This window comes from Psammomys obesus, unplaced genomic scaffold, assembly GCF_907164565.1.
Source record: "Psammomys obesus unplaced genomic scaffold, mPsaObe1.curated_primary_1811, whole genome shotgun sequence".
Taxonomy (NCBI): domain Eukaryota; kingdom Metazoa; phylum Chordata; class Mammalia; order Rodentia; family Muridae; genus Psammomys; species Psammomys obesus.
In genome coordinates, this window is record NW_026585742.1 from 3,711,801 (window position 1) to 3,739,446 (window position 27,646).

Below are 27,646 nucleotides of genomic sequence, written 5' to 3' on the forward strand. Positions count from 1 at the left end.
AAAAAATCAGCTTGGTGGGCTACAGCTGAGGCAGTCCTCCAATTTGTTGATCACACCTTTGATGCATTCTAGACAATTAGCTTCCCTCATGTTCTTCTGCATCCAGCGAGGGGTCAGTTAAGAGCTTGGAAGTCAGTTAGGTGCTCTGCTCACAGTAAGTCCTGTTATCTTCTGAAATACCCTCCAGGGCTCATATTTTACAGATGAGGAAACTGAGAGAACACTACGAACCCCAATAGAATTGTCATTTATTGCTCACATCCTCAAGATGCTGCTGTACTCATTGTCCTGATACAAAGAGGAAGGGCATTGGGGCGTCATGAAACACAGTAGGTAGATACACACTGAATTATTTACCGTATGCACGGAAACCAAACTGGTTGTCCAGCATGGTTTAGTGGAGGGAAGCATCAGAGCAGGTTAGGGGTGGTTTATTTTTGGTGTAGTTGAGAACTGTCCACCCATGGGTGCTCTGACTGGCTCATCCACAGGATGTAAGGGTGTATTGGGTGGCGATTGGCCACCGTTTCATTGCACATTACAGTGAGCAACGCCTTAGAGTTTTTAACTTTGTCATTCTGGACTAGTGAACACTCGGACATGATAGCAGGTTTCCTTCTGAATTGAACATTTGGAGTTTCTTCCATTCATATTGTCCTCTAAGACCTCATTAGAGGAGCATCTGTATTCCAGCCCTGGTTGCAGGTCTTAAGCTAGCCCTTGCAGTTGAGGTGGTTTTTCATTGGCTGCCAGCCCCAGTGATCAAAGGTGTTCCCTTTGATCAGATTGCACCTTGATCCTTGCGCCCTCATTGCTGGCTTAATCTGAATTGAAAATACACTGTAGTTTCCCATTGCTTTTCTCACCTCAAAGTGAATGTACTTTTCTCCTACCCGTTTCCTTTCCTTCCTGAAAGCAGACTTGATTTTATTTGGGTGTATTTGAATATTAATACAGGCGGATGGAGTGTATTGCTTGGAATCTGGGCACCTGTGACTTTTGTCTTTGTACACATCTGTGCGTTCAGGTGTAGGCTCATCACTAGCAGCAATTTGCACCGGGTGGAAAGGCTAGGAGGGAAGGGTTTTGGATGCTGGAATGGGCACATGGAAATTCTATAGCAGTAGAGAATCCTTTTGCTTTTGTGGGGTGGACCGGAGTTTTCAGAAGTGTTTCACCATTCTGCTGAATGGTGAGCCAATGCTGAGCATTGGCAGTGGAAGATTTTTGTCCTTTGATGTCTGTGGAACCTCAGGGTACTCTTTGTGGGCCTAAGGGTGTGGAAGAAGAGGGGTGATCACCCTGCGTGTGGTTCAGGGCAGAGGCCCTAGTTTTGATGGCATCTGTTTGTCTCTCAGTTCTGCTATGTGCTTTTTGTTGCCCTGGAGCCCAGTGAGTATCTCTGGACCGGAATCTTCCTACATGTAACAGACACAGTGAAGACTACCTGTACCCAGGTGGCTTTTTACACTCAGAACACACATTTATTCAGGTAGTTAGAATCCAAAACACACATTTTGGCTCTAAACGTGACCTGACCTTAGGCAAATAGAGGTTATTTCATTTCTTGAAGTTTATTTCTTGATCACTGGGACCTTTGTGTCCACATTTGGTGTTGTTCAGATTAAATAATATCAGTACACATACCTAGTAATCTCAGGAGGGAGGATGGGGGTTAAATAGGAATTTGGATGTGTGTGTGTGTGTGTGTGTGTGTGTGTGACTAGCCTGATCTACAAGGTCAGTTGCATGTTAGCCTGGGCTGCAGAGTGACCCTGTCTCAACAAACAACCAAACAAACTTGCAAACTAAATTCAAACATAACAGCTCATAGATGCTATTAATATGAATGGTAAATGTATTAATGTCTTGCTTTGGGTTTTTCTACAATATTTTCTTTTTTTGAGACAGGCTCTTACGCTGTAGTGCAGGCAGCCTGGGACAGGAGGCAACCTTCCTGCCCCAGCCAAGTGTTGGGGTTACAAGGCCTGAGCCATCTTACAACACAACAAAAAGGTTTCATGGAAACAGTTGCTAAGGTCCGTGCTTCTGTGTACGGCCTCAGCGTTTGCATCTTAACATCCTCTCTGTGTCCTATGTCCTGATGACTCAGCTTACTGTGTTCTCCCTCTCTTCCAGCATTGACTGAAGGCTACGTGGGGGCCCTCCAGGAGAACAGACAGGGCAGCTCCGTGCAGATCCGCAGGCGAAAGGCTTCGGGAGACCCCTACTGGGCGTACTCTGGTGAGTCCAGCTCCACTGCTTAATGCCCTGGAAGGGTTAAAAATAAACACTCAGAATCAGGAGGTCACCTCAGCCCTGTTTCCTGTTTGTTCAAGAAAATTTTGCATTGTTACAAGTTGAAAATATTGAAGCCTGCTTTTCCTGAAGGTTGTGAGTGGCTCTTTCCCTATCCGCTTTTCTAGTGTTCAAACCCTCCACTTCTGTCCCTGAAGTGTTCTTGGTTTTTTGTTTGTTTGTTTTTGTTTTTTTCCAAGGCAGGGTTTCTCTGTGTAGCCTTATGCTGTCTGGGACTCACTTTATAGAGCAGGCTGGCCTCGAATACATGGAGATCCCTCTGCCTCTGCCTCCCAGAGTACTGGGATTACAAGGCGTGCACCTATCTCAGCTTGAAGTGTTCTTGTTAATGAGTCATCATACCAAACTTTTGAGAGACAGTGTTGCCTTTAGGAGACAGTGTCTCTTAAGTCAGCTAAGTATTATAAAGCATCAGGTTGCCAACAGGGTCTCTCTGCCATTTCCCAGGAAATGTGACTTTATTTTCCAACTCTTGTGCCATTCTCTACCGTCTGCCAAGCTCAGTTTTACTTTCCACTTTTGAGGCAGGGAAATAAGAAAGCATTGTTACAATTTTAGTGCATATTACATCAGAAATAACTTTCTTGCAGTTAGAGACCTCTCTAGATTATGCTCCCTTCAACTAACTAAAAAATACACTAGGTGGATTGTTATTTTTAAAAGAGATGTTAACACTCAAAAATTTATGGAAAATGGATCATAGCAAATTAAGGAGGAATACTTGAAGAAGACAGACCACTTTGAAATTACTATGGCACTGAATAATTCAAATTCCTTGTTTGAAAGAGCTTGGAGGCACGGGTATTATTCTTCATAATAAATCTATGTATTATGCAGTGTTGTTGCATATAGAATTGCTGCAATTCTCTTCTGAGTCAGGGCTTCCTTTTCAATCCCAAATTTCCACCTGCAAATCTTGTTAAATTTATGTCAGTGTGAGAATTTATAGACCTGATCTTTAATTACCCTTATGTGTTGGCGTTTTGCATTCTTTTGTCTATTGATAAATCTCCTGCCCCTGCAGGGAGAATGGCTGATTCTGTTTTGTTTGCCTGCTCCCAGACAGCGATGGTGAAGTATTCCATCACACCTCCTTCTTTGCGATTAGGATTATCTAATTAGAGCCTTTTGTCACCATTTTCTGACAAATGACGAAAATTGGGAGATGGGGCCAAAATTCTATACATATAGCTTCTCGCCAAGACATGCAAAGAAAATTTATCACATGTACTGTAGCTGTGGTATCAGTCACAGGGAGGCACAAAGTGGCCTGTTATTTACAGCTCATCGACTTAGAATCATAATGCAGTTAGGCAGGAAATTGGAAGTTATGGGGCTTCGCTGCACATGGCAATGAAGAAGGAACACTTCTCACATCACTCAGTTACGTGAGGAGGACATGAGTGGTGGTGTCTGTGGAATGGGGCCATTATTGATGTCCTTAACACTGGTGGGCCTCAGGTCACCTACGAGTGCTGCAGTGTATGTGTCTGGGTTTGGGTTTAGCTGAAGGCTGATAGTTCATGTTTATGGATTGGTACACTTAGACTTACCTGGAAAGATCTAGGTCATAGATATTGTAGACCTTTTCAGGACAAGGGACTTTGCTGTAACCCTCATCCCTGTCAGGGCGGCTTAAGAGCCATCAGTAGATGATACTGGGAAGCCTGTATCAACTGGCTAGGTTGCAATGAAATTGTGTATGAAGATGGCAACTCAAGTCTTACATAATTTTCATGTAATAAGGAAATACTTCCTTTTGGATTTTTCTTTTTTAACTGAGCACTTGAAGTGTTGAGAAGCAGTCTTCCTCTACAGGCTGTGCAAGAACCGGTGCTAGCCGGATAATGGTTACAGGCTGCAGTTTAGCAAGCCTTGTTTTGGTAAATCCGCTCACACTCCCCTCACCCCCACCCAGCCCCCCAGTTCAGATAGCACAGTCCGTGAAGAACTTTCTGATGGATCCCACCCGTTTGGAAGAATTTCTCAAGCCACTTGTTAGAAGTAATGAAGGCAGGAGGAGAGGAGGAAGGGATTGACAGCTCGGGTACCATCTGTCAGACTTTCAAATGTTGGATGTTTGCATGTATCATTAAATAGTCTCAGGGGTGGAGCCCAAGTCTGAACAGGATATAATGTTTCATATGTACCTAACATCCAAAGGTGATTTTATACAATGATTTTAGGATTTAGAGTTTGGACCGTCACCCATTTCATAAGATTGCCTGTAGAATCTTTCCCTAGTACATCTTGTCAGTACTCCAAACAGTTCGGATTTTTTGAGTCAGGACGCCCATCCTATGTTCAGTCCTCATATTGAAATCATTTCCAAGGATGTCAGGGTAGTTCTTTGGTGGAGGGAACTCAGGATTGGGTCTTAGGTCAGGAAGATTGGAGAATCATCAGAAATGCTGATCAGTATTTGCTGATAGATAGAGGAAGGGCAGGAAACAGTAAGACTTGGCATCTGTTAGCTTTCCACACTTTAGGCTGAAGCCTTAAAGCCACAGCTGACTGTGGGCTTCTCGCTCCTAGAAATACATTGGAGCATAATGGGCGCTTAAGATGTGGGCTTGAGAAGAGGCTCTTCGTTGTGAGACATTTTTACATTTAGCAAAGGTAAATCAGGCCACTTCTGAAAGATCAGTTTAATGGGCCAGATCTTAACATTGTGCATCTAATCCTGCAATGCAGTTAGTTCCTCCTAGGACATTGCCATTTGTCTTTTGGCGTGGGGGTGTAGTGTGTAGAGTATAAATTTTGTACTGTGTCAAATACTGCTAACAGTGAGTCTGATTTTGGAGGGATTTTTAATTTCTTGGAGCCTCAGTTTCCCTTTTGGGAAACCGTAACGAGGAGCAGCATTTCCTTCCTAGGGTGTTGTGCCTGTGATGTTGAGGTGATAGGTGTCAGATTTTCAGCACCATCTTTGTCATTAAGTACCTATTGTGCTTGCTGTTCTTGAATCTGCTTCTCTTTTACGAGTTGTTGGTTTTTCTGAAATTCCCCTTGAGCAGTCATGCTTTCCAGTAATCAGTAGACAGTACTGAGGGCTAAGGGAGTGAGGTGCACATGGGCAGATTTATATGCTTTGACCTTTGTGACTTTCAAATGAGGTTTATCAAAAGGAAGCTTAATTTCAGAGGTGGAGAAGCTACAAGCTCCTCCCTTCCCCCAGGTACATAAGGGTTAGTGTGGTGTAGCTGCACTCATTGCTTTGTGTACTGTCTGTGGTACTTTACTATAGCTTCAGAGCCAAGGCCTGATATAGATGTTACTAACTATGATTAATACATACATAGTTATTGTGTGTGGGCATGACATGTATTTGTGTGCACACACTCAAATGTGCCTAAGGTGTGGTGGTTGGAGGACAACCTTTGGGAGTCCGTTCTCTTCCTCCACCTTCAGGATTGTCAGGTTTGTGCAGCATGCACTTGACCCCCCGAGCCAACTCATGAACCCCCAAACTCAGGAGTTGTGATGGATCTTTGGATGGAAAATTGGAAGATACTGTTATCCGGCCCTTGGCAGAAAAAAATTCCTCAGGACCCGCTCCCATTCACATGCCTTGTATTCTGAGCAGAGTGTAGTCTGGTGGCATTGGGAGACACTCAGGGGGAAAGAAGACTTCTTTGTGTTCCCTAGTTGTCCTCTTCACCTGGAAAGTCTTCAGCAAGTCTTCAGGGGCATTTGCATTTTCCTTTTTAGGGAAAGGGCTTGGAGGGGACAAGATGACTGAGTGTTTCAGGACAGGTCAAGGAAACACTCGGTTTCATCTTTTGCTGTTTGGTGGGGAATAGTTTGGCTGACCATACTGATGTCATTATTCCCATGCTGTCCTACACAGTCATTTTAGAGGCTGAATTTTGGGCTGGGCAAGCTTCTTCTTAGCCAGGGCCACTGCTGTACTTCATTAATAGAATGGGGACATTTCAGTGTTCACTCTAGTGTGACCGTGATCACAGCTACAGATCTCTGTTTATAGTTGATGAGTAAGCTGTTCTTTTACAGGATTATCAAACATCTTCAACTTATGCACACAGGACTGTTGGTTGAAGAGCCCGTTGTATGCTGATTGTAGTCATTAAGAAATGGTTCCCCCTCTAGTTCTTCCTTGAGATTCTGTAGCAAGGGTTATGTTAGCTATATTCACGTGGAAACTTCATCCATTAAAAGTGAAAAATGGACTTTGGAGGCTAGAGTTACCTGTGAAGAATAGCAGTGTCATTTCAAGATGCTCTTTATCTTTGGATTGTTTTTTCCTTATGGGGAATTTTATGAAGAATTATACCAGAAAAAAAAAGGGCAATCCTTTCAAGTATCTCATTAGAAATATTAAAACAATTTGTCTTCTGTAGTTTTAAACCAGCTAAGGTGTAGAAATTTCTCTGTAACTTCTGCTAATGATAGTTCATGAATTTTGGAGTTTGCCTGGAGTGTCTGTAATTTTTAAAATGAAAATACCATATGTTGCATAGGTCATGGTTGCAGGAAAGAGAAATAAGAAAAAAATCTGGAACAAGTCCAAGTGGAACTGTGAAGTGTTTTTATAAACCTATGTGTATTTGTTCTTCCTTTCAAATGCTGGAAGAAAACCAGGCTGTGTGGTCTCTGACCCTGAATTCTTTGCATTTTTAATAGTTTCTTTTTTGTATAAAGAAATTGTGTGAATCAGTGTTGGGGTGGGAGTGGTGCCCATCTTCAGAAGAATCCAAAATCAAAATCAAAACGTGCAGTTGCCAAAATGCCCTGTGGGAAGTTGTGTCCTTGGGCAAGTTGAAGATCAGAAGGGATTATTCTCCCGGGCATTGCTTCTGTCTTTTGGGCCAGGGCACAGCTAAGATCTTGTTTTAAATACCTGTAAAATGGAGATGGACTGTCCTACAGATGGCCGTGAGTTTCTGGTGTCAGGAAATTTCACACACATGAAATTTGAGCCATTACCTTGGACGGGAAGACCTGTTATTCTTTCGGCTCTTAATTACAGCCTATTCCACAAGCAAAGCCTCTCTGTGTGTAGCTATGTGGCTCATTTCCCCAGCTAAGTGTACAGTTTTTGAGGACAAGGATTATAGGTTTCCGCTTTTTTTTTAACCCCTGTTATGCACTGTGCCCAGAGTGCCTCATTTGATTTTTGCAGATTCAATGCCGCTTTGTGAGACAGGGTCTCACCATGTAGCCTGAGCTAGCTTTGAATTCACACTGCTTCAGCCTCCCAAGTCCTGGGATCATAGGCCTATGCCTCCAGGTCAGGCCTCAATGTCCTTTTTTTTTTTTTTTTTCTTTCTTTCTTCAGCTGGACAAATGGATGGGCAGACAAATGAGACAGTCAGCGCCGGAGCCTATGCCCCAGTGCTCACAAGCGGGCTCTGATATTCAGATAAAAGAGTGGGTGATTTACTAAAGACTTTGCCGTTGGAGCCCTTTAAGTAATGAGCTCCCCTGTGAACTGAGGATATAATTAACTTCTTTAAAATTACATTTCCATGCCTATTTTTAAGAATGTCTGTACAGGGTAAATCAAAATACACATGCCTACAGAAGGCTGCTTTTGTCATCAGAAGAATGGAAGGCACTGTAGAACGCAGAGGTTTAATGCTAATATTGCTGTATTATTTACTGCTCTCCTGAGGCCTCCTACAGAGTCTCTTAAGAGAGTAATTTCCTTAGACTTCGTCTTTGCAGCCGATCCATCCTGACTGCCAGAGTGAGCAAGGACACAATCAGCCTTGGCTTCCCAGCTCAGGGGCCACCTTTGTTCCTCAGCCTCTCTCCGTCTTTCCCATAGTATTTGGTCCCTTTTTTTTTTTTTTTTTTTTTTAAATTGATAATGAGCTTCCATCTTTTTCACACACCCCTGTTAATCTGGTTTCAGCCTTTAAGTCAGTTTTTTTTCCTCCCACTTTGAGCTAACTGTATGCCAGGTGTTGGCCTGTAACGATAGACCCAAAGGATGTTCTTTCTTTTCACTGCATGTGTGAGGAGGAGGCAGCATTAATCTTAAGGGGGCTTGTCATTGGGGCTTTGAGAAGTAAAAGGAAAGAGCCCAGAGGAGCCTGTCTGAGGGTTCTCATTGCTGTGAAGAGACAGCATGACCTTGGCAACTCTTTTAAAGGAAAACATTTAATTGGGGCTGACTTACACTTGAGAGGTTTAGTCCGTGGTGGGAAACATGGTAGCACGTAGGCAGCCATGGTGCTGGAGAAGGAGCTGAGAGTTCTGTACCTTGACCCGCAGGCAGCAGAAGGGGATTGTGTGCCACAGTGGGCGTAGATTGAGCGTAGACCTCAAAGCCCACCTCCACAGTGACACACTTCCTCCAACAAGGCCACACCTCCTAATAGTGCCACTCCCTGCAGCCACGAGATCAAACATGAGTTTGTGGGGGCCATTCTTACTCAGACCACCACAGAATCCATTACTGTTTCAATACAGAAGAGGAAGCAAGATGAATTGTCTAGGATGAGGCCAGGGTGACTCAGGATGGCATCACATTTAACTTAAAATGAGTGGATGTGAAGGAGAATGATGGTTGGTTATAATGATTTAAAAAACTTGGACTTGCCCTTATCAAGGTGTGTCATGGTGGGTTTTTTTTTTCCTTCCATATTTTTAGTTTTCTGTAGACTTTTCTTTCAGTGATTCCAAACTATGAATAATCCTTTTATTTCTATGTTCTGTTTGTTCTTTGTTTGTTTTGAGGTTTTATTTTGTTCTGTTTTGTTTTTTGAGGTTTCTCTTGGTGTAGCCTTGGCTGTCCTGGAACTCACTCTCTAGACCAGTCTGATTTCAAACTCAGAGATCCACCTGCCTCTGCCTCCCGAGTGCTTGGATTAAAGGTGTGTGCAGCCACCACCTGCAATATTTCTGTCTTCTTAAATGTTTTAGGCTAGGAGAGGCCTCAAGGTGGGAAGTAATTTGTAGGCAAGACTGTCTTCGTATGCGTTTGGTCTTTACTTTTCTGTTTAATCTTTAACTGTTCTTGAGCAAGAACCTACATGGCCCAGCATTCGCTATTTAAAGGCAAATCTGGTGCCAGAGTCTTGGCCGAATTTGGCTGTTTCCTCTGGTTTTTTAAAGAAGTTTTTCAACTCATATTTTTCTGTTGTTCTTATCCTTCTCTTCCTTTTCACTTCTTTTTTTTTTTCCTTAAAAAACAAGTAAACAAATAACAAAAAACTTTTTTGCTCTAATGTTTCTTGCCATCGTCTTTCCAGAGATGGCTCCATAGAGTTCATAAGGTTGAGCATCAGACGAAGATATGGCTACATGTGTGAGGGGCTCTGGGACTTGTGAACTAGTGTCCTAGGAAAATGAAACATTTGTCCATCACTTGGTGTCACGTGGTGTCTGTGGTGAAAATGTTAGGTTCTATATTGGGGCTTTTAAAAGTGGGTATAACCAGGTCTAGATTTGAGTTTTTAAGGGGACCCTGTAGCAAGCAGTTTTGATGGCGTATTCTGGCGGACTTTGGGGAACATCTTTAGGGTATAAATATTAAACTATTAAGATTTTTGTGGGTTCTGTGGATACAATTTACACAGCCAAGGTTGTCAGCCAGGGCCAAGCTACTGCACTCTAGCCCAAGGTTGAATACTGTTGTTCTCTGATCAGCACAACTGAGTTTAGGAACCCACTTTTGAAAACCACTTGTGCATGTCTCCAGGGTGATGCTGTGCTCAGACAGTCTAAATGACCTTCAGTAGGACTTTATGCTGAAATGCTTACAGAGGACCGACTGCAGTGAAGTAGGTCGGACCATACTGTGTATTGACGTAGGACAGAAAAATGTGTCGCGTTATGAATAGACAGGAAAGTGGAGACCATACACTTTCCCTTTGAGAACTGAAGGTGATTGTCTCTGTGTAAATATTTTGAAAATATTGTATATTATAGAAATATTTTTAGAGTGCTTCAATTTCTTGTGTCAGTATATCCATATTTTAAAAGTTATTGTATTTTAGGATAGATTGCTGTATTGTATTAAATTTATGCAGTTTTGCTAGCAACAGGTGGGAGAGGGCACAAAATAAGGAGGGAGAAACCTAGAAATGAATGAAGCCATAGGGGAACCTGTACCATTTTGGTCTCTTTAACTGTCTGTATCCAGATTTTTTAGGTGAAACATTTTATAAAATGCTGATACGAGTTGTGTAGAAATTAATGAACTGATATTGACTTGCCTCAAAAATGAACATCAAGATTTATTGAGCCAAGCAGTAAATATTGACCGGGGCAGAGCTAAGGTCAATATTTACTTTGACATAACATAAATCCTCATATTCATTAGTCCATAAATTCAGTTGGTCTGCATCAGGCAGAGGGTCAGATGGAAGTATATACTTTTCATATCTTTGAAGGATCAAAGCCAACCCCATCTTTTCTCCTCATTATAAATTTGAAAGGATGCTATTCCTGCCTTTGAAATTGGGTCCTTGAGGAGCAGGGTAGGGGCTGTGGATGGGCGGGAAGATTTGATTGATCACTCAAAGGAGAAGCCCATCTAGCCCGGTGCATGCCTAGTAACAACAGAGCAGGGCCGCACTTGTGCTGTGAGACTTATTTAAAGGTCTGCCCTTCTCGCCCTACCACACACACTCACTCATTATACCACTCAGCTTAAAACCAGTGTGATGACAGAAACCAAACAAATGGCGTGTCCTCCCCCTGGACATTGTAAAGAATGGTATAGAGCATTTTCTTTGACAATATATTGTTGGTTGGTATCATCCTGAACACTACTTTCTTGGTTGTTTTCTTGTTGACTTTATTCAGCTGAATTGGACTTCCATTCAGTCTTGCTGTCATCTTTTATGGTGAGGTGGTTTTGGTAGCAGAGTAAAGGGAGGCATCGCTGTGTCACTGCATTGAGAACTTTCAGCCTGGTCCATGCCTGGCTGGACTAAAGAGCTGTGGAGTGCCACCAGACTCAGTTTTTTTTTTTTTTTTTTCAGTTTACCTAAGCTGAAAAAAAACCAAAATGAGTTACAAGGTTAGGTTTAGGGTACCTGCTCTCTTTGTCTCACACCGTTTGAGGCGTGTAAGCATCACATATCTTCTTTCTCATCTTTCAAGTTAAGATGTGCCAGCTGTCTTTCACCCACTCAACCTCATTTTGTCCTATGGAATTAACATCTGGGGTAGACTAAGAGACACAGCAGTGGTGCCTGCCTAATGGAGAATCTTGTCTTAATCATTCTCTTTTTACAGCAGCCTACAGGACAGCCAGTTTCATTCTGACCTTTTCATATGTGTGCCATTGTTCTCTTCTCATCTGTACCACCCTTAGTATTGTGCAGCCTCCCCTCCTGTACACCAGGCTGGCCTTGAACATTGAGCTTTCTGCTTTATGAGCACTGGGATTACAGGCACCACCATGCCCAGCTTTTCATCTAGCCAGTGTTGTAGTTTTTTCTTTTTTTCTTTTTTTTCTTTTTTTGAGATGATTTGTTTACTCCTGTGTGTGTACACATAGAGAGACAGACACACAGAGAAGGACACAGACAGAGAATGAATGAATGAACAAACACAAGTGGGAGTCAGAAGACAGTTTCTGGAGATGGTTCTGTGTTTTTACCTTGTGGCTTCTGGGGATTGAGCTCAGATCCCCAGGCTTGGTGGCAAGTACCTTTACATGATGCTCCATCTCTGATCCTCTGATGTTGCCTTCTTGAGAAACACTTTCTAGTAATTATAGGAATCCTCCTTTTTCAGTGACTTCACTAGAGCCTAAAATAATGAACGCAACTGTGGATGTGATTTATTTTACTTTATTTTTTGGTCCAAGGAATGACCAATTCTTAATCTAACAATGTTATTCCTTCTTGAGTGGTTTTTAGTCAGGAGGAAATTCAAGGTTTGGCACGAATAGTCTTTCCACCTCTATCACTTGCTTGGGTGTTTTTATAAGAAGGAGCAATCTGTCAGGTCCCAGAGTGTTCAGCAAGAATGTCTCTTAGAATGTTGATGCCATAATTTCCTGGTGACTTTCCTATCTGGCAGGACTGCTTATTTTCCGTTTGGATTTGTTAAGCTTCCTGTTAAATGTACATTAAAAATTATATAAACATTTGTCCAATTTAAAGAAAAATTTTATCTAAGCAGAACAATTTTATTTAAACAATAGTCTAACTACCATTCCAGCATGGCATGGCCAACTTGCTTCTGAAGGGAGCATCACTATCACAGAGATGACACAAAGAGTCAGCCAGCTGCCAGACAGCCAGAGTGATGTAAGGTGGAAAAGTCACGCAGGGTGCAGCATTGCCTGGAGCTGGGCGAAAAGTCAGGGAAACACAGGGGTCTGCTTCAGGGTGACTCTCAATAGTGGCTCTCATTCAGCCACATAAATAGCTCAGCATCTTACGGGTCATACTTGGTCCCATCCCTGCACCCCCGACCCCCTCGCCCACCCCCCATTTTCCTCTCCACAATGACCGTGGAGCTTCTTCCATGTTTATGCTCCTGCAGTAAACCTCCACGCCAGTCCACTACCAGCCACTTTGGTATGTGTGCGTGTGTGGAGGTGTGGAAACCAGGGGACAACCCAGGTTTGTGAACTGATTGTGAACTGTACCTTTCTGTTTGCTGATACAGGAGTCTGTTTGACCTGGCTGTTTGGCTAGGGAGCCGGGGCTACCCCTTCCCCCCCCCTGCACACATTTCCTTGCTGGTGTTAAGGACCATGTCAGCTCTGCAAGTGCTTCACCATCTGAGTCCCTCCCAGAAGTCGAGGAGTGCCGGATGGGGGTGCTGCTTTCAGATGCCAGGTGCTTAGTGTCACACCACTTCACTTCATCTTGCCATCGTCCATGATGTGGGGAGACCAGCAGATCAGATTTCCTGAGTCTGTTTCCATTCTTAGCTTGAAGGCCCTCCTCTTAGATGCAAGGAATTGTTCCTAAAGCCTGCATGAAACTCATGCTCCCAAAGGCATCATTTAGAGGCTCTGCTCTGGTTCTCACTGACCTATTTTCCTCTAGTAGGCTCTTCTCTTCCCCCCTTTTCTAGGTCCTAGTATTAAGACAACATTGTTCATTTTAGCAGTGCCATTAGTATAGTCAGTATTGATTGGCCACCAGGAAATTTTATTAGGAAAACAAAATGTGAATTTCTACCAGCCTTTTTGACAGGCACTGGCAAAGATGGGCCAGGCCAGTTGGGGCGGGGGGAGGGGTTTCCACTTCTGGAGCGTTCTGTGATATCGGGAAGTATTCTCTTATGACTATTGTTAAGTATTCGGCCGACAGTCTCTCCTTGACACATGATTTTGTCACTTTCTGAGGGGCTTGCGGCTTTTACCTCGCACACCTCTTCCTAATGAGCTATCTTATGACATCCTTCTCATGTATAATTGCCCTTTCTCTCACCATCCATCGGGGTGTGAAAAGGAAGTTTCCGTGCTCAGGCCCATTGGAGTGCTCACCTACCGAGGAGGAAAGAGCTGGTAAAGGTTTGTTTCCTGTGGGCATTGTGGACCCCTGCACTGGCAGTGTCACCGAGGTCCCCTCACCCTCCCGATCACACAGAACTCCTTTCCAGGAGCGTGGTGTGTAGGCACCTGAAACTGGGGGATGAGTTAGAATGATTCAGCTTTTCGAAAGACCACAGATGTGTGGCACGGCAGTAAGGGCAGTTTGTTATGTCTTGCAGCTCTGAGAACCTCTGGCCAGTCTCTGTTGCTCTGCCCCCTTGACGCCACGGAGTATCTTCCCCATGCTTTGTCATCTCCTCAGTGGCTCGATCCTCAGAGTCACTTTCTTAAGGTTTTGGTATGGCTCAGGGTTGCAGAGGCTCAATGGCACAGTTATACAGGGCAGCGAAAGGAACAGGAAGTGTTCTGTACCCACACCCCTTGTGTGTGTGCATGCGTGTGGAAGCCAGCAGCCCAGTGGACTGTCTTCCTCTGTCATCTCCATCAGAGTGTTTGAGACTACATTTCTCATTGAACCTGGAGCTCGCTTATTGGCTAGAATGGCTGCCAGGGCGTCATGATTCTTCTGCCTGGATTCTTCACCCCGAGTGCCTGGATTTGTATGTGAGCATCGGAGACCAAGCTCCGGTCTTCATGCCTGGGCAGCAAGAACTTTACCACCAGCAATTCTCCTGGCTCCTTCAAAGCAAATATCATAAAGTGCATTGTAAAGCACCTCAACCCCAGGCCAGTCAGCCTTCATGTTTCATTGTCTGGATCTCCTCACAGGCTCATGCTCAGCCAGTCATTGGATTTGGGATAATTGGCTGACCCCTGTGGATAGGTAGGCTAAGCATTCCAGGCAAAAGCAAAGAGATGGTAGGATTTAGAAGGGTTAAATGGTGAATTAAAAAATCAGCCTCCTATTTTTAGTTCAGCCTCAGTGGGAGCCTTCTGGCTCAGCATTCTGCTCTAGAATTTGAGTTTTCCATTGCTTTCGGGAGATCGTTTCCAACTGGTGACTGTCCTGTTCCCTTAGGGGACATTTACAAAGTCAGAAGATGTTCATCACAATTTAGAATGGTTTGCAGAGCAGTTGCTGTTTATTTGGCAGAGGTCCAGAGTGCTGTCCTCTGTCTTATAAAGCATAGATAAATCCCCACAAGAATGGACTACCTGACTTAAACGCAGTAAAGCCAGAGTTGGGAACTCTGGGGACTTCAGGATAGGTTACGTTTAGGTCATCAGTCACCACGGTGTTGAGACTCTGACTCTGTAGGTGGCTACTCCTGCAGATTTATGTTCTACATGCAGGGTGTATGTGTGTGATGTGTGTATGTGTGTATGTGTGCATGGATGCACACACATGTATGCTTGGAGGTTTAATGCCAGATGTCTTTATTTCTTTCCACCCTACCTTCTTGAGACCGAGTTTTGCTGGACCTGAAATTACTGCTTAGTCAGTGTTGGCTTTCCCGCCAGCTCCAGGGGTTGGCCTGCCTTGTCTTGTTCAGCACAGTAGTAAGCGTGATATTTGCTTTTTGAAACCTGGGCAGTCCAAGTGGCAAGGCAGGCGCACCAACCGTTGCAGAAGTCTGTTGTGAAATGTTAAGGGCATGGATCTCGGTCTGATCGTGGTGAGAAGTCTGTCTCTTCTTCTATGTAGGTCAACAATAGATGGCTGTTACAGTGTGGTGGCTTGTATTATTATTGTTTTACCTCAAGATTCCTGATAATTCTTCCACATGTCCACTCTTTAATCTAGGAGGTTGCTACGAGACAATATCCACATTAGAATCACTAAGCGTGAAAGGACCCTGAAGAGTAAGGTGGCTGCCTTGTAGCACCATGAGAAAACCCATAATTCCCCATTTGTAAATCTTCCAAATTACTGAAGGGCTGAGAGGGGAGTAGCAGCTTCTTGGGATCATCTTTAGGAGGACAGGTGTGAGAGTGGTGACTGATCGGCCAGCAGTATCCAGCTTTTCGTCAGGTGTTAGTGTCTTAATATTTGATGAGTTGCATAAATGCTGTAAGTGCAGCCACCGGTCGCTCTTGGGGTGTATGCCTCCCCTCCGAGATCAACAAGAGCCTCAGTGTGAGAGGTCTAAGTCTGCGTTAGGTTATCTAAACATGTCGTGCTGTCCACAAGTTCCTCCGTGGGAGGGCATTGTTTCTCTCCCAGCTCCGTCCTCAGCCCTCATGCACAAGTGTGCATTTAAAGATTGAATTCAGATGGTCCCTGTCTCCGTGGAGCTCTGACTCCATTTTCTTCTTTTCTCTTTGGAAAATGAAATTTTAATACTCATGGCAGCCACTAGCAATGTAGGTTAAGCATACTGAAATATAATATGTTTATCCTGATCTCCATTGTAGACCCCGAGGTGTGCTGTGAGACTCTGAAGAGCTTGAAAAGGGGCAGGATCATTCAGATGCTAGGCCCTCGGGAATGTTGGGTTTTCTTCCAGTTGGAATGCCAGTGTCTTGGTGAATTTTTGTCACTCTGGTTCAGGCTGTGTATTGATTGTGCACTTACGTCTCGTGTTCCTGAAGGTTAATGCTCAAGTCCAGAAGCTATTGATGGCGAAGGCCGTGGGAACTGTGCTTCTCTCCCCAGAGCTGTGTTCATCTTATTTTAGCTTTTCCCCTGCTCCTCCCTCTGGATTCTTTCTCAGTCCCATAATTAGTATTATTATTTTTTTAAAAAATCAGCACTGTTGAAAAGAGATATCATTTTTGAAAATGATTTTTTTGCATAAGTTTGCGCTCTGAGATTTATGAGTCCAGCCTCGTGCTAGAAAGCTCTGCTGGAAGGATGGGGTGAGCTCCCTGAAAAGGAAGCTAGGTTGCCATCAGATTCATTGTTTAGGTCCATACACAGGAATGTTTCCTAATGGAAAAAACATAGCCACTGATTATCAAAACACATGCACTAGAGAACCGAGGCTGCAAACTGCATTTTTTTTTTTCTTGTTTTAAAGTTGGGATTAAGCCTAGCTAGGGACTTGTATGGAATGAACACACTCACCATAGCTGGCCCTCTTTTCACTTTTGATTTCAGACAAATCTCCACTCTAAATTGTGAAGGCTTGCCTTGAGCTTGTAGTCCTGCCTCCGTGGCTGAGTGGCTGGATTAGAGGCTGTCGCTTCCCAAAATGACTTTCCCTATTTTCCAAGTTAGTTGTTTTCAGTGGAATAAATTCAGTGTTATGGTCTTTAGCTCTTTTTCCTTGACTTCTTCATTTACATAGTGACATTCTTATACTAAATTATTAAATTTTTTTCTCAGGTAGACATTCCCCTAGTACATAAATTCTTATTTAAGTGATTTACTTAAACTTAGCTCCAAATGAGTGCTGCCCTTTGTCGACTGGGTTATATTTTGTATGAAGAACACTTAAAGTACCATTTCTGTTAATTGGTTGACATTCAAATTATGTTAACAAACATGGCGGAGCTATTGTATCTACGAAAGATGGAAAACATAGCACATCACGGTGCACGAAGACACTGAAGTACGCTGTCCAGCATTTAAGATGCAAGTTAAGGGGAATAATGTGATGTATTTTGAGATCTCATTAAAGAGAAAAGATTTATGCATGGGGAGGACAGGAAATATAAGAATAAGAAATGTATCAATTGATTTTAGATTTTGTCTGTAAAATAGTGCTCAGAGATACACATTTCTTAGAATTTCTGTTTATGGTCTTAGAATTTGATGGAGACAGAGTTGTTAATTTAAGAAGTCAACAGTCCTTACATTTATCACAGCCAGCCTTGGGTTTATCTCCCTGCCACTCGCAGGTGTGATGTATGTCTTGAAGGGGGATGTTTTAATGCAGGAATTAATTTCAGACCCTGGGAAGCTTTTTCAGCTATTCTGTTGGCTTTGTAGATTTAAATAGCTTTATTGGTTGGTTGGCGTTGGTGTCTGGACTACAGTTTCTTCCTGTGAACACAGTTTCAGCAGTGCAGACCTGTGTCTGCTCTGAGTACCTCAGTACCAGTTCTCAGTGAAGGACGTTTTTGGCAAGGGCGTAAGTAAAGGTCCCCAAGATCTGTGTGTAGAATATCAGCAAAGTAGGCTGTCCTCTGTTTGTTTGTTTTGTTTTGTTTTATGGTTGGTGGGTTCCCTGGCCATGGAAGACAGGGAAATATTGATGTGCAGACACTAATGTCTGTTTTTCTGTTGTAGAAATAATGCTTGAATGGAGATTTAGGAGTGCATGGACACTGATCTCTTACACAGTCCTTTGGTAAGGGAGGGTGCCGGAAGATGTGTGTGGTGGGGAAGCGTTAGCAGGGACCCTGGGCGGGTGGGTGGACGCAGGAGGTGGTTTCTTATGGACTGGAGCACCACCTATCAGATGCTGTAGGGGCTTTCCTGCCAGCATTCTGGAGCTGTCTGCATCTTGTGGATTGTGACAATGGGGAACTCACAGTCTCTCACAGTGAACTTCTGAGACCCCCTTACCTGCTCTGACCAGCAGAAGGAGCAGTCACACCCAAGTACCTCCAAGGTGTTTTATGAGTCTTCCCTCCGAGGAAATGGCGCACTATGCTGGAACTCCAGTTAGCTTGCAGTGCTAAAATCGCATGTTCCAGAAAACATGCACGCACATGGTTATTAGAAATGACACCTCTTACATTTATGGATGTGAGTCGTACCTAGTAACCTAACCTGAGGGAGCAGTGCTTCCTAGAAGAGTGCAGGGATGGCTGTATTTCAAGCTGGGTTCAGAAACAACAGAATTCTCACCCATAAATGATCAGAGGAAGGAAAGAAATCTTTGAGGAACATAGTTTGCAGTAACAAGGAATTGGACCCTGCATGGCTGGACTGTGGTAGTGAAGGTCTGTGAGGGTCCCAGGGAAGAATATCTCTGGAGATCTAATTTTTAAGAGTGAAAAAGATGAGCTTGGAGGTTATGAAGAGGCAAAGAAACATGGAGATGAGGGTGCTTTATTGGTCTTTGATGCCCTCTGAGTGTGAAGAATAGTACAGCTCCGAATGGAGTCAGATGTTTCCAGATAGTTCGACCTGTCCTCCGGGGAGACAGAGAATCATTACTCTGTGACATATCTGAATTAGTAATAGGGTTGGGAAGATGGCTCAGTGGGTAAAGTGTCCCTTAACATGAGCTTGAGGACCCGAGGCAGGATCCCTGGGAGAGGATTCAAGTAAAAGGAGTGATGACCACATGGGCCTGCAAAGCCCACCATGGGAAACAGAGGCCAGAGACTCCCTGGACACTGGCCAGCTGCACTACTAGCTCAGGATCAGTGAGAGTCCCCGACTCAGAAACAAGAGGGACAACCCTGTGCGTCCACCTCATACAAACATGAACATACACACAGGCACACAGAAATGATAATATTTAGCGATAATGCAGAATGTGATAGATTTCTTAGGTATTACGCATACTGTGATATTTGACTTGACACATTTTTAGTCTTGAAATTTAAAAAAGATACAGTCCGTTCTTAATTGTGTGTGTATGTGTGCGCGCGTGCACGAGTGTGGGAGCCTAGGGAGGCCAGAAGAAGACAGTGTGGGATCCCTCAGAACTGGAGTTATAGGTAATGAGCTGCTATATGGGTGCTGTGAACTGAAACTAGGTTCTCATCAAGAGCAAGAAGTATTTTTAACCCCCAAGCCACCCCTTTAGCACCTGACCTGACACTTGTATAGAGTGATTCTAAAAGGTTCATATTCTAGTTGGTTCTAAGCCCTTTGAACCATTTGGCATAACAAATATAGAAAACTTTGTTTTAGTTCTTGCTAGTTTGTGCTTTGTCAGTACTGAAAAGTGGGAATGATGTTGGTTGTAGTCAAACTGCAGCTTTCCAAGTAACAGGTATGTATCAGCCCCAGTCTGTGTGATTCTTTGTTTCAGGTGAGAGTTTCAGAATGAATGATGGGAGTTTTAGACATTGCTTTACCTCAGCAGGATTGTAGTCAACAGTCTAGTTGCTTATATATATATATATTTGTGCAGAGAATCAAAGATGTGTCTTGGCTTAATCAGAGTGGCCACATTTGTTATCTTAAGTTCCTGAACATGCTACCCGGAAGGTCTACATACACCCGTGTTGCATGGACATCTATATAATATTTTCTTCTGTTTGTTTTTTCTTTTTTAAAGTTTATTTTCTATTAATTAAACTTTATTCACTTTGTATCCCAGCTGTAGTCCTCTCCCTCGTCCCATCCCAAGTCCGAATTCTCTCCCTCTTCTCCTCCCATGCCCCTCTCCAAGTCTACTGATGGGGAGGTCTTCCTCTCCTCTCCTTCCATATGACCCTAGCTTGTCAACTCTCATCAAGACTGGCTGCATTGTCTTCCCCTGTTGCCTGGTAAGGCTGCACCCCCTCCCCCGCCCGGGGAGGTGTTCAAAGAGCCAACCTCTGAGTTGATGTCAGAGACAGTCCCTGTTCCCATTATTAGGGAACCCACTTGGAGAATGGGCTGCCATGGGCTACATCTGTGCAGGGTTTCTAGGTTATCTTCATGAATGGTCCTTGGTTGGTGTATCAGTCTCAGAAAATACCCCTCTGCCCAGATTTTTTGGTTCTGTTGCTCTCCTTATGGAGGCCCTGTCCCCTCCAGGTCTTTCTATCTCCTCCTTCTTTCATAAGATTCCCTGTATGCCCAAAGTTTGGCTATGAGTCTCAACATCTGCTTTAATACCCTGCTGGATAGTCTTTCAGAGGCCCTCTGTGTTATGTTCCTGTCCTGTTCCCTGTTTTCTCCCTCTTCCGAGGTCTATCCTGTTTGCCTTTCTGAATGAGGTTTGAGCATCTTGCCCAGGGTCCTTCTTCTTGCTTAGCTTCTTTAGGTGTATAGATTTTAGTATGTTTATCCTGTATTATATGTCTAATAGCCACTTAAAAGTGAGTATATACCATGTGTGTCGTCCTGCTTCTGAGATACCTCACTCAGGATGATCTTTTCTATATCCCACCATTTGCCTGAAAATTTCTTGATTTTCTTGTTTGTAATTGCTGAATAGTATTCCATTGTGTAAATGTACCACAATTTCTGTATACATTCCTAAAGTGAGGAACATCTGGGTTATTTCCAGATTCTGGCTATTACAAATAAAGCTGCTATGAACATGGTTGAGCAAATGTCCTTGTTGTGTACTTGAGCATCTTTTGGATATATGCCTAGGAGTGGCATAGCTGGATCTTGAGGTAGCACTATTCCTAATTGTCTAAGAAGCTTGGGTTCAATGGAAAGGAATTAAAATCTGTTTCTCCCATAGCAGAAGAAAGAGAAAATATGTTGCATGATGACGAAGCTTTGACATTTTCCGAAAATGAAGCTTTTAGTTCCCATAATGTTGAGTGGAGGTCAGGGAGTGTGCCAAACCTTTTAGTCTTTGTTTGGCTCATGTTTGCTCTGACTCCTCTGAGGACAGGACCAAGGCTTGCAGGAACTTGAGCATTTTCTTTTTTTCTCCCCGTAATTTTTGCCTTAAAAACAAACCAACAAACCAAACCTCTTATGGAATTCAATATATATTTATTGGATATATAAATATATATTCAATCTATAAATATATATTCACTCTTTCACATGACTCTTGCCTATGTGCTAGCTCACAGTTCAAGATCACTGGATGCCATCAGCTTATTTCTTGAGCCTTTGGGACCTTGGTAGCTTGCTTTGTTTATAGTTTGGTTGCCATTGACACCAGATATAAGGCCAATAATACCCTCAAAGACTGAATGATTCCTACATATCCTATTTCTCAGGTAAGCTTTATATAGTCTCTTGAGTGTCCTTTTTTCGAAGTAATGATAAACAAAATATGACTCCTCTTCTGTGTTTTTCCCCACCTCCACCCTGGAGTCATAGTAGCTTCGGGACGCTTGAGTAGGTGTGGAAAAGGTGATGACTTAGGAGTCCCTCTGTGTTGACTCTTAGGGATTCCCACAGTCCCCAACAGAGTCGATGCTAGGATTTTAATGGCATGTACATAGTTCAGATAGGATGTGAACAAAGTCCAAGTCTTTGGTCCTTTACACCTTGAAACACAATTGGGAAGATGAATTTCCACACTTTCCCCTCCTCCCAGCTCTAGGGTGTTGCACATTCTAGTCAAGTGCTCTACCAGTGAGCTACCCTTTCTGGCTCATGGACTGTCTTGTGTTGCTGCCTAACACAGTGGTGCATAGGCTTATCAGAATTTGTCACTTATCTGCTTAACCTTTTACATCTTTTCTTTAATTTTAAGCTTCGTAACTTTCAAAACATTTTGGTCATTAGCATGCCTCGTCATTGGAAAACAGGGCAATGTGATATCTTCCTCCCCTCCTTCCTGGGATAGCCATTCTAACCGTGGTGCCCAACATGCATGTGCACACACACACGTGTTCTTTGCCACCACCAATCTTTTATTAATACAGAGCAGACTCCCACCTGAGTCAGTACATACAAACCCTTTTTTTACACAGTGACCCCATATCATCCATCCATCACCGTAGTGTAGTTGCTAATTTTATTACTGAGAACATTTGCATTATATCCAGGTTCTTGACATTCCCACAGAACTGCAAGAACCATCCTTATGTCTGGATGCTTTTATTTTTCTATGTAAGATGGTTAAAAACAAAAACAAAAACAAGGTGACTGTGTTGTTACTTTCCCCTATAATTTCAGTGCTGAGCTTTTCAAAGTTGTTGACTGTATGGATAGAGACAACACTTAAAACACCTGTTGGCTTGCTGAGCCCCAAAAATGAAAGCATTCAGGTGAGTGTCATTAAGTGAGTTCATCATTGGTTGGTATAGAGCAGAATGGTAGCTTGTGTTTAAAGGTATTGAAAGTACGTCTGTAATGTCTTTGTCTAAATGTTGGACAAAGGTAGGCAGGCTAAATATGTTTCAGCAAAATATAAAGACTCCATGATAATTGTTACTGAAGATGTAGCAGACAGGCTCATGGATGGGTGTTGCCTGCACCGTGTGTATGCAGTACCCACAGGGCCGGAAGAGGGTGTCAGTTCCTCCAAGATGAAGTCCCCGGTGGTTGCGAGCCACCTCGTGAAGGCTGGGAATTGGACCTCCACCTTCTAGAAAAGTCACCAGTGCTCTTAATTGCTAAGTCATTTTCCCAGTGCACAGGAGCTAATAGCTGTTTCCTAGCTGGTGTATTTAAGAGAGAGAGAGAAGGTTCCTTTTCTTTGTTGTCGTCTGGACTGTTCACAGGTGTGAAAGTTAATTTTTACTTGAGCTGAAGAAGAGGAGGAAATCAAAGTAAAAATCTAATTATGGATCACTGATAAGAAAGACTTCAGTGAAATGTTCTAGGGAGGCTGTGGTATTGATATCTGGAACTGAAAGTGGTTAGTGGGTAAATCATCACTCGCTACTAGTTTTGAGACTAATGCTGTCTGGCTGCCATGAGCAGGGGGTGGTCATTGTGATATTAGAGTAGACATCAAGGGCCACAGAGTAAAGTAGCCTACCCAGTGTTTTCTACAGTATCCCTGCAACCTGTAAAGAACCTGGCCCATCACATGGTAGATGCTCAGGAAGTACTTCAGGTCTTCTCTCACATGTCTGTTCTGTCCATCCATAGCTGAGAGATTGCAATCTTTCAGTCAGTTTCAGTCAGACAGAACACAACAAAAGGTGGCATTCACTGAAATGTTTGTAATTTAAATTACCTGTGAAGGGCCAACTTTTGGGAGTAGTTGATTCTTTTCACTGTGTGGGCCTATGAGATGCGTGGCAGCCAGCCACTTTACCCATTGAGCCATTTTGCTGCTCTCAAGAAAGAGTTTGATTTTGTTTGTTTCTAAAGCAGATTCACAAAGACAAAGAAAATGCAAATGGGTTTGATGCCTGGGAGTTCACAAAATGTGAGAATCTCATCTTAGTTTGCCCAGTGTGCTAGGAGGTGTCCCTGGGACAGGGTCTGATGTATAGATTAGACCTTCCTTCCTTCCTTCCTTCCTTCCTTCCTTCCTTCCTTCCTTCCTTTCTTCCTTCCTTTTCATTTTTACATTTGCTGTTTGGGCTTTTAGATGATGTGAGAACTGGTCTTGGAGCTGTTGTGTAAGAGTCCTAGTAGTTTAGGAAGGCTGTGCATTACCTGTAGCCCATGCTCATCCTGGCCGCCGAGGGTGGATGCAGCAATCAAGGCCTTTGCCCTTGTTTTCTCTTTGTAAGTGTAGCTGTCCCTTGATTACTCTCTTGGGAGATTCAAAGATAAAATCATTGTTTTATAATTAGAGTATTAGCGTCAGAACTGAGGGTACCTCAGAAAGACGCTTGCTGGGAGCTCTCTGCTCAGACACCACCTGTTTGTAGTGTAGGTTACTAATTCTAAGAAAAACGAGCATCTGGGTGGTGGTGTACTCCAGTAACCTCAGTTATTGAGAAGCTGAGGCAGGAATAGTTAATTAGCAAAGTGCAAGATGAGTTTGAGACTGGCCTACATAGCAGTTCTCTACCTCACAAAAGCCAGGGCCCGGATGTTTATATCTCAGTTTCATAGTGCTTGCCTAGCATTTGCAGAGCTATGAGTTTGTCTCCCAGTACTACAGACAGCATCCTGAACAAACAAAGCCACCTAAACAACAGAGCTCTATGACTGTTACTGGCTAAAACAAGATTGACCCAGATGCCCCAGTGACCCAGTCATTCCACTGACCTGTCCCCAAACCGATAGTTGATTCTTTCATCAAGACCCACTACATCTATTTCCAAACCAGACAATTTTCCTTAGTCTTTGGACAGTTTTCAGTCCCAAGCAGGTAAGTTCTTTTTCCTACCTCTGAATACATTTGCTCAGATTATGATTACATATTCCATTCTCTCTCTCTCTCTCTCTCTCTCTCTCTGTTTTATTGAGACAGGGTTTCTCTGTATAGCCTTGGCTCTCCTGAACTCTCTTTGTAGACCAGGCTAGTCTCAAACTCACAGAGATCTGCCTGCCTCTGCCTCCCTGAGTGCTGGGATTAAAGGTGTGTTCTACCATGCCTGGCTTCACTTTCTGCTCCTTTAAAAAAAAATTTTTTTTTCTTTCAACATTTTAAGACTTGCGAGATTGTAGCAACCCTTGCAGAATCCCCCAGCCTGTCTCACAAGCTGAGTGTTGGTCTGGTTTGTCTCCTCTCTCCTTCCTCCTTCTCTTCATCGTCCTTCTCCTCCTCCTCCAATAATGTTGCATGAGAAATGTCTACCTCACAATGAAATTCTTTCCTTTGCTGTCTCTAGCACTGCTTGGTCCTGGAAGCTGAGTTGGCGCCACTTGGGAATGAAGAAAGGACAGACAAATGTACATAGAAAAGCTGGGGCAAGTGGGTTGTGTGTAATCTGATGGAGTAACAGCAAGTATCACGCTGTTACAGAGAAAGGCTTTGTCACTCACTGCCATGAGTCTAGGCATTGCTTCTCGACATGGCTGAGCCCATGTCGACAAGACACATTCACTCAGGACTTTCTCTACTTTTTACACAGCCACTCATGGCTTCCTTGGCTCTTCACACCTTTTGACAGTGAAACTGTTATTGTGAAAAAGTCTGATCTGGTGCTCCACCATCTTAAAAACAGCCTCTCAATGAATAGTCCATTTCTATGGAAAATAAACCCAGAAGCTCTTGTCTGAGAATCCCAGCTTCTTAGGATTCCAGTGGATCGGGTATGTCTGACAACTCCACACATTCAGATTTTTGTTAGAGTTGTTTTGTGGGGAGTGATGTTCTCTGCTGAGAAAATGGTGCTGTTGGCTGGTTCTTAACTATTTTGTCACGGTGTTTTTGTGGATGAATGAAAGCCATCAGCTTGACTTCCATCCTTAAATGTTTCATTGAGCAGTGGCCCTGACATTCTCACTACTAACTAGACTTCCACTTCAGCTCCTTTGAAGAGGTGTGTCCATCACAGATCGCCCCTCCTTTTTTGTCAATTTCATTTCTGATGGTTATCGAAAGGGTCAGATGGTCTTAACAGGTTCCTCTCAATCAGATTAGTTCCCTTAGGCATAGGGAAGAAGAGAAGGCACCATGGATGAACGAGGCACATGACCTCTGACCCATGACCTTTGTGGGCTTGCCCCCAGCTCCGTGGAAGGAATTCTGTCCTTCTGTACAATTAGGCTTTGCCACAACCTCTCTTCAATTTTTTTCTTTAGCACCAAAGGCATTTGTTATTATTCTCAAGTTTTTCTGCAGCTGAATCTTACTTCATACACATTTTAAATCTTGGATGGCCTCAGCTTGCCTGTTAAGGTTCTCTTTGTCTTCAAAGAGAGGTGCAGAAAGTAGTTCTTTCCCGAATGGCTGCTCAGCTGCTAACGTACAAATATCACTCCCTTCTCCATTTTTAATTACTGACTGCATGCTGGGGCAGCTTTTTTTGTACATCATTTTGACTCCAAAACATAGCTGACTATTGCCTGGTAGATTGCGTCTTGCTTTGCATAGTTGTTAGTGAAATTCTTATGGGTCAAGGATAGGCCCATTGTCTTCTGTTGCTCTTAACATGGTTCCATACACAGAAAGTCTTACATAAATATTTGAAGCGTTTTATTGAGTCAGGTGTCTCCATAGAAACTTAGAAATACCATTTCTTCTAGTCAATAAGTGTTTATTTGGTTGCTTTATTTTATAAAGGTCTGTTCAGCACAGTCCAGTAGGACTCTGCAATGATAGAGATATTCTATTCCCTGCTGGCTAACACAGTTGCCACTAGCCACCTGTGACCGTTGAACATTTGAAATATGGCAAGTGTGTCCGAGGAAATGAATTTAATTTGATTAAAATTGAATTTAAGGACCACATGTGGCTAGTGGTTCATGTGTCTGGCAATGCAGGCAGAAAAATTAGCTGTTTCAATCTTGATCTTCCCCTTCTTTCCAGCAGGCTTTATTAAGTGTCTGTATAGGTGGCAATATTTTTTTTAAGCATTGGGAATATCAAGCAGCATTGGCTTCTTCCAGGGTTGGGAAGGCAATGACAGTCTTGCAAAGGGACTGACAGGATCCCAGTGCTCATTAAGGTGGGGCAGTAAATGTAATTAGCTGGGGCAAGCAGACACCTGGGAGATATAGAAGAGAGAGGTTTAATGCCAGGACTGTCTACAGCCCAGAATTGGGAACAGAAGCCACTCCCCCCCCCAAAAAAAAAAAAAAAAAAGAAAAAAGATAGGTCAAAGAGTGTGAGTATTTCAGAGATGGTCACTGGAGGTGAATGTGTGTAATGGTCTATGGGTAGAGAGAATTTAGCAGCTGATCAGTCTCATGGCACATGGTTGCCTAGCTGTTCTAGTACCCTGTCTTCATTCTCAAGAAAGTCTCTTGTAAAAGACAGAGCTTTGAAGGCCATGACTTTCTATGTCAATTCTCTCAGCAGTGGTGCTGTCAGGTCATTTTAGGATTTCAAGAACCATTCATAGTTCGATCACCAACATCTGGTGCAAATATCTGACACATGGGACACTCAAAAAGAAGCTTCTCTGTTACCATTCATACCATAAATGCTTGGGATCCTCTTCTCTGAAACACTTTATTAAGGTCAACATGGTAATCAAGTTTAGAGCATGCCAAAGGGCAACATGGTTGTCGTGCAGCCATGAAGAAAACCAATAGGACTGTTATGGATAATGGCAGTGGATATCTATTTCATGGTGAGAGTCACACAGTCATAAGATCAGTTAGGGGGAGATAGTTTTGAGCACGATCAAAGGCATACACGAAATCACGGCTCTAGCATCTGATGGCACCCTCTGGAGGCTGGAAGAAAGCGAGGGAGACGGCAGCAATAGGCAGTGGCTTCTTAGAGGAAGGGAGGAGCTAGGTCTTGTGCTGTAGGACTGGGTGTACCAATGTGAAACCAGTCCTAAGCTTGGGCCGTAGGCGTTCACAGAGGTCAGTACTACTTTCCATCATCTCAAGAA

General features: G+C 43.3%; 1 protein-coding gene across 2 annotated transcripts in view; it reads left to right on the forward strand.

Moving 5' to 3' along the window:
• Positions 1-27,646, forward strand: part of Ptprg (protein tyrosine phosphatase receptor type G) — a 683,725-nt gene that overhangs the window by 169,770 nt on the left and 486,309 nt on the right. For both annotated transcript variants that reach the window (XM_055599059.1, XM_055599058.1), the window contains exon 2: positions 2,140-2,244. In XM_055599059.1, the coding sequence (XP_055455034.1) occupies positions 2,140-2,244 (105 nt within the window). The remainder of the gene's footprint in view (positions 1-2,139; positions 2,245-27,646) is intronic.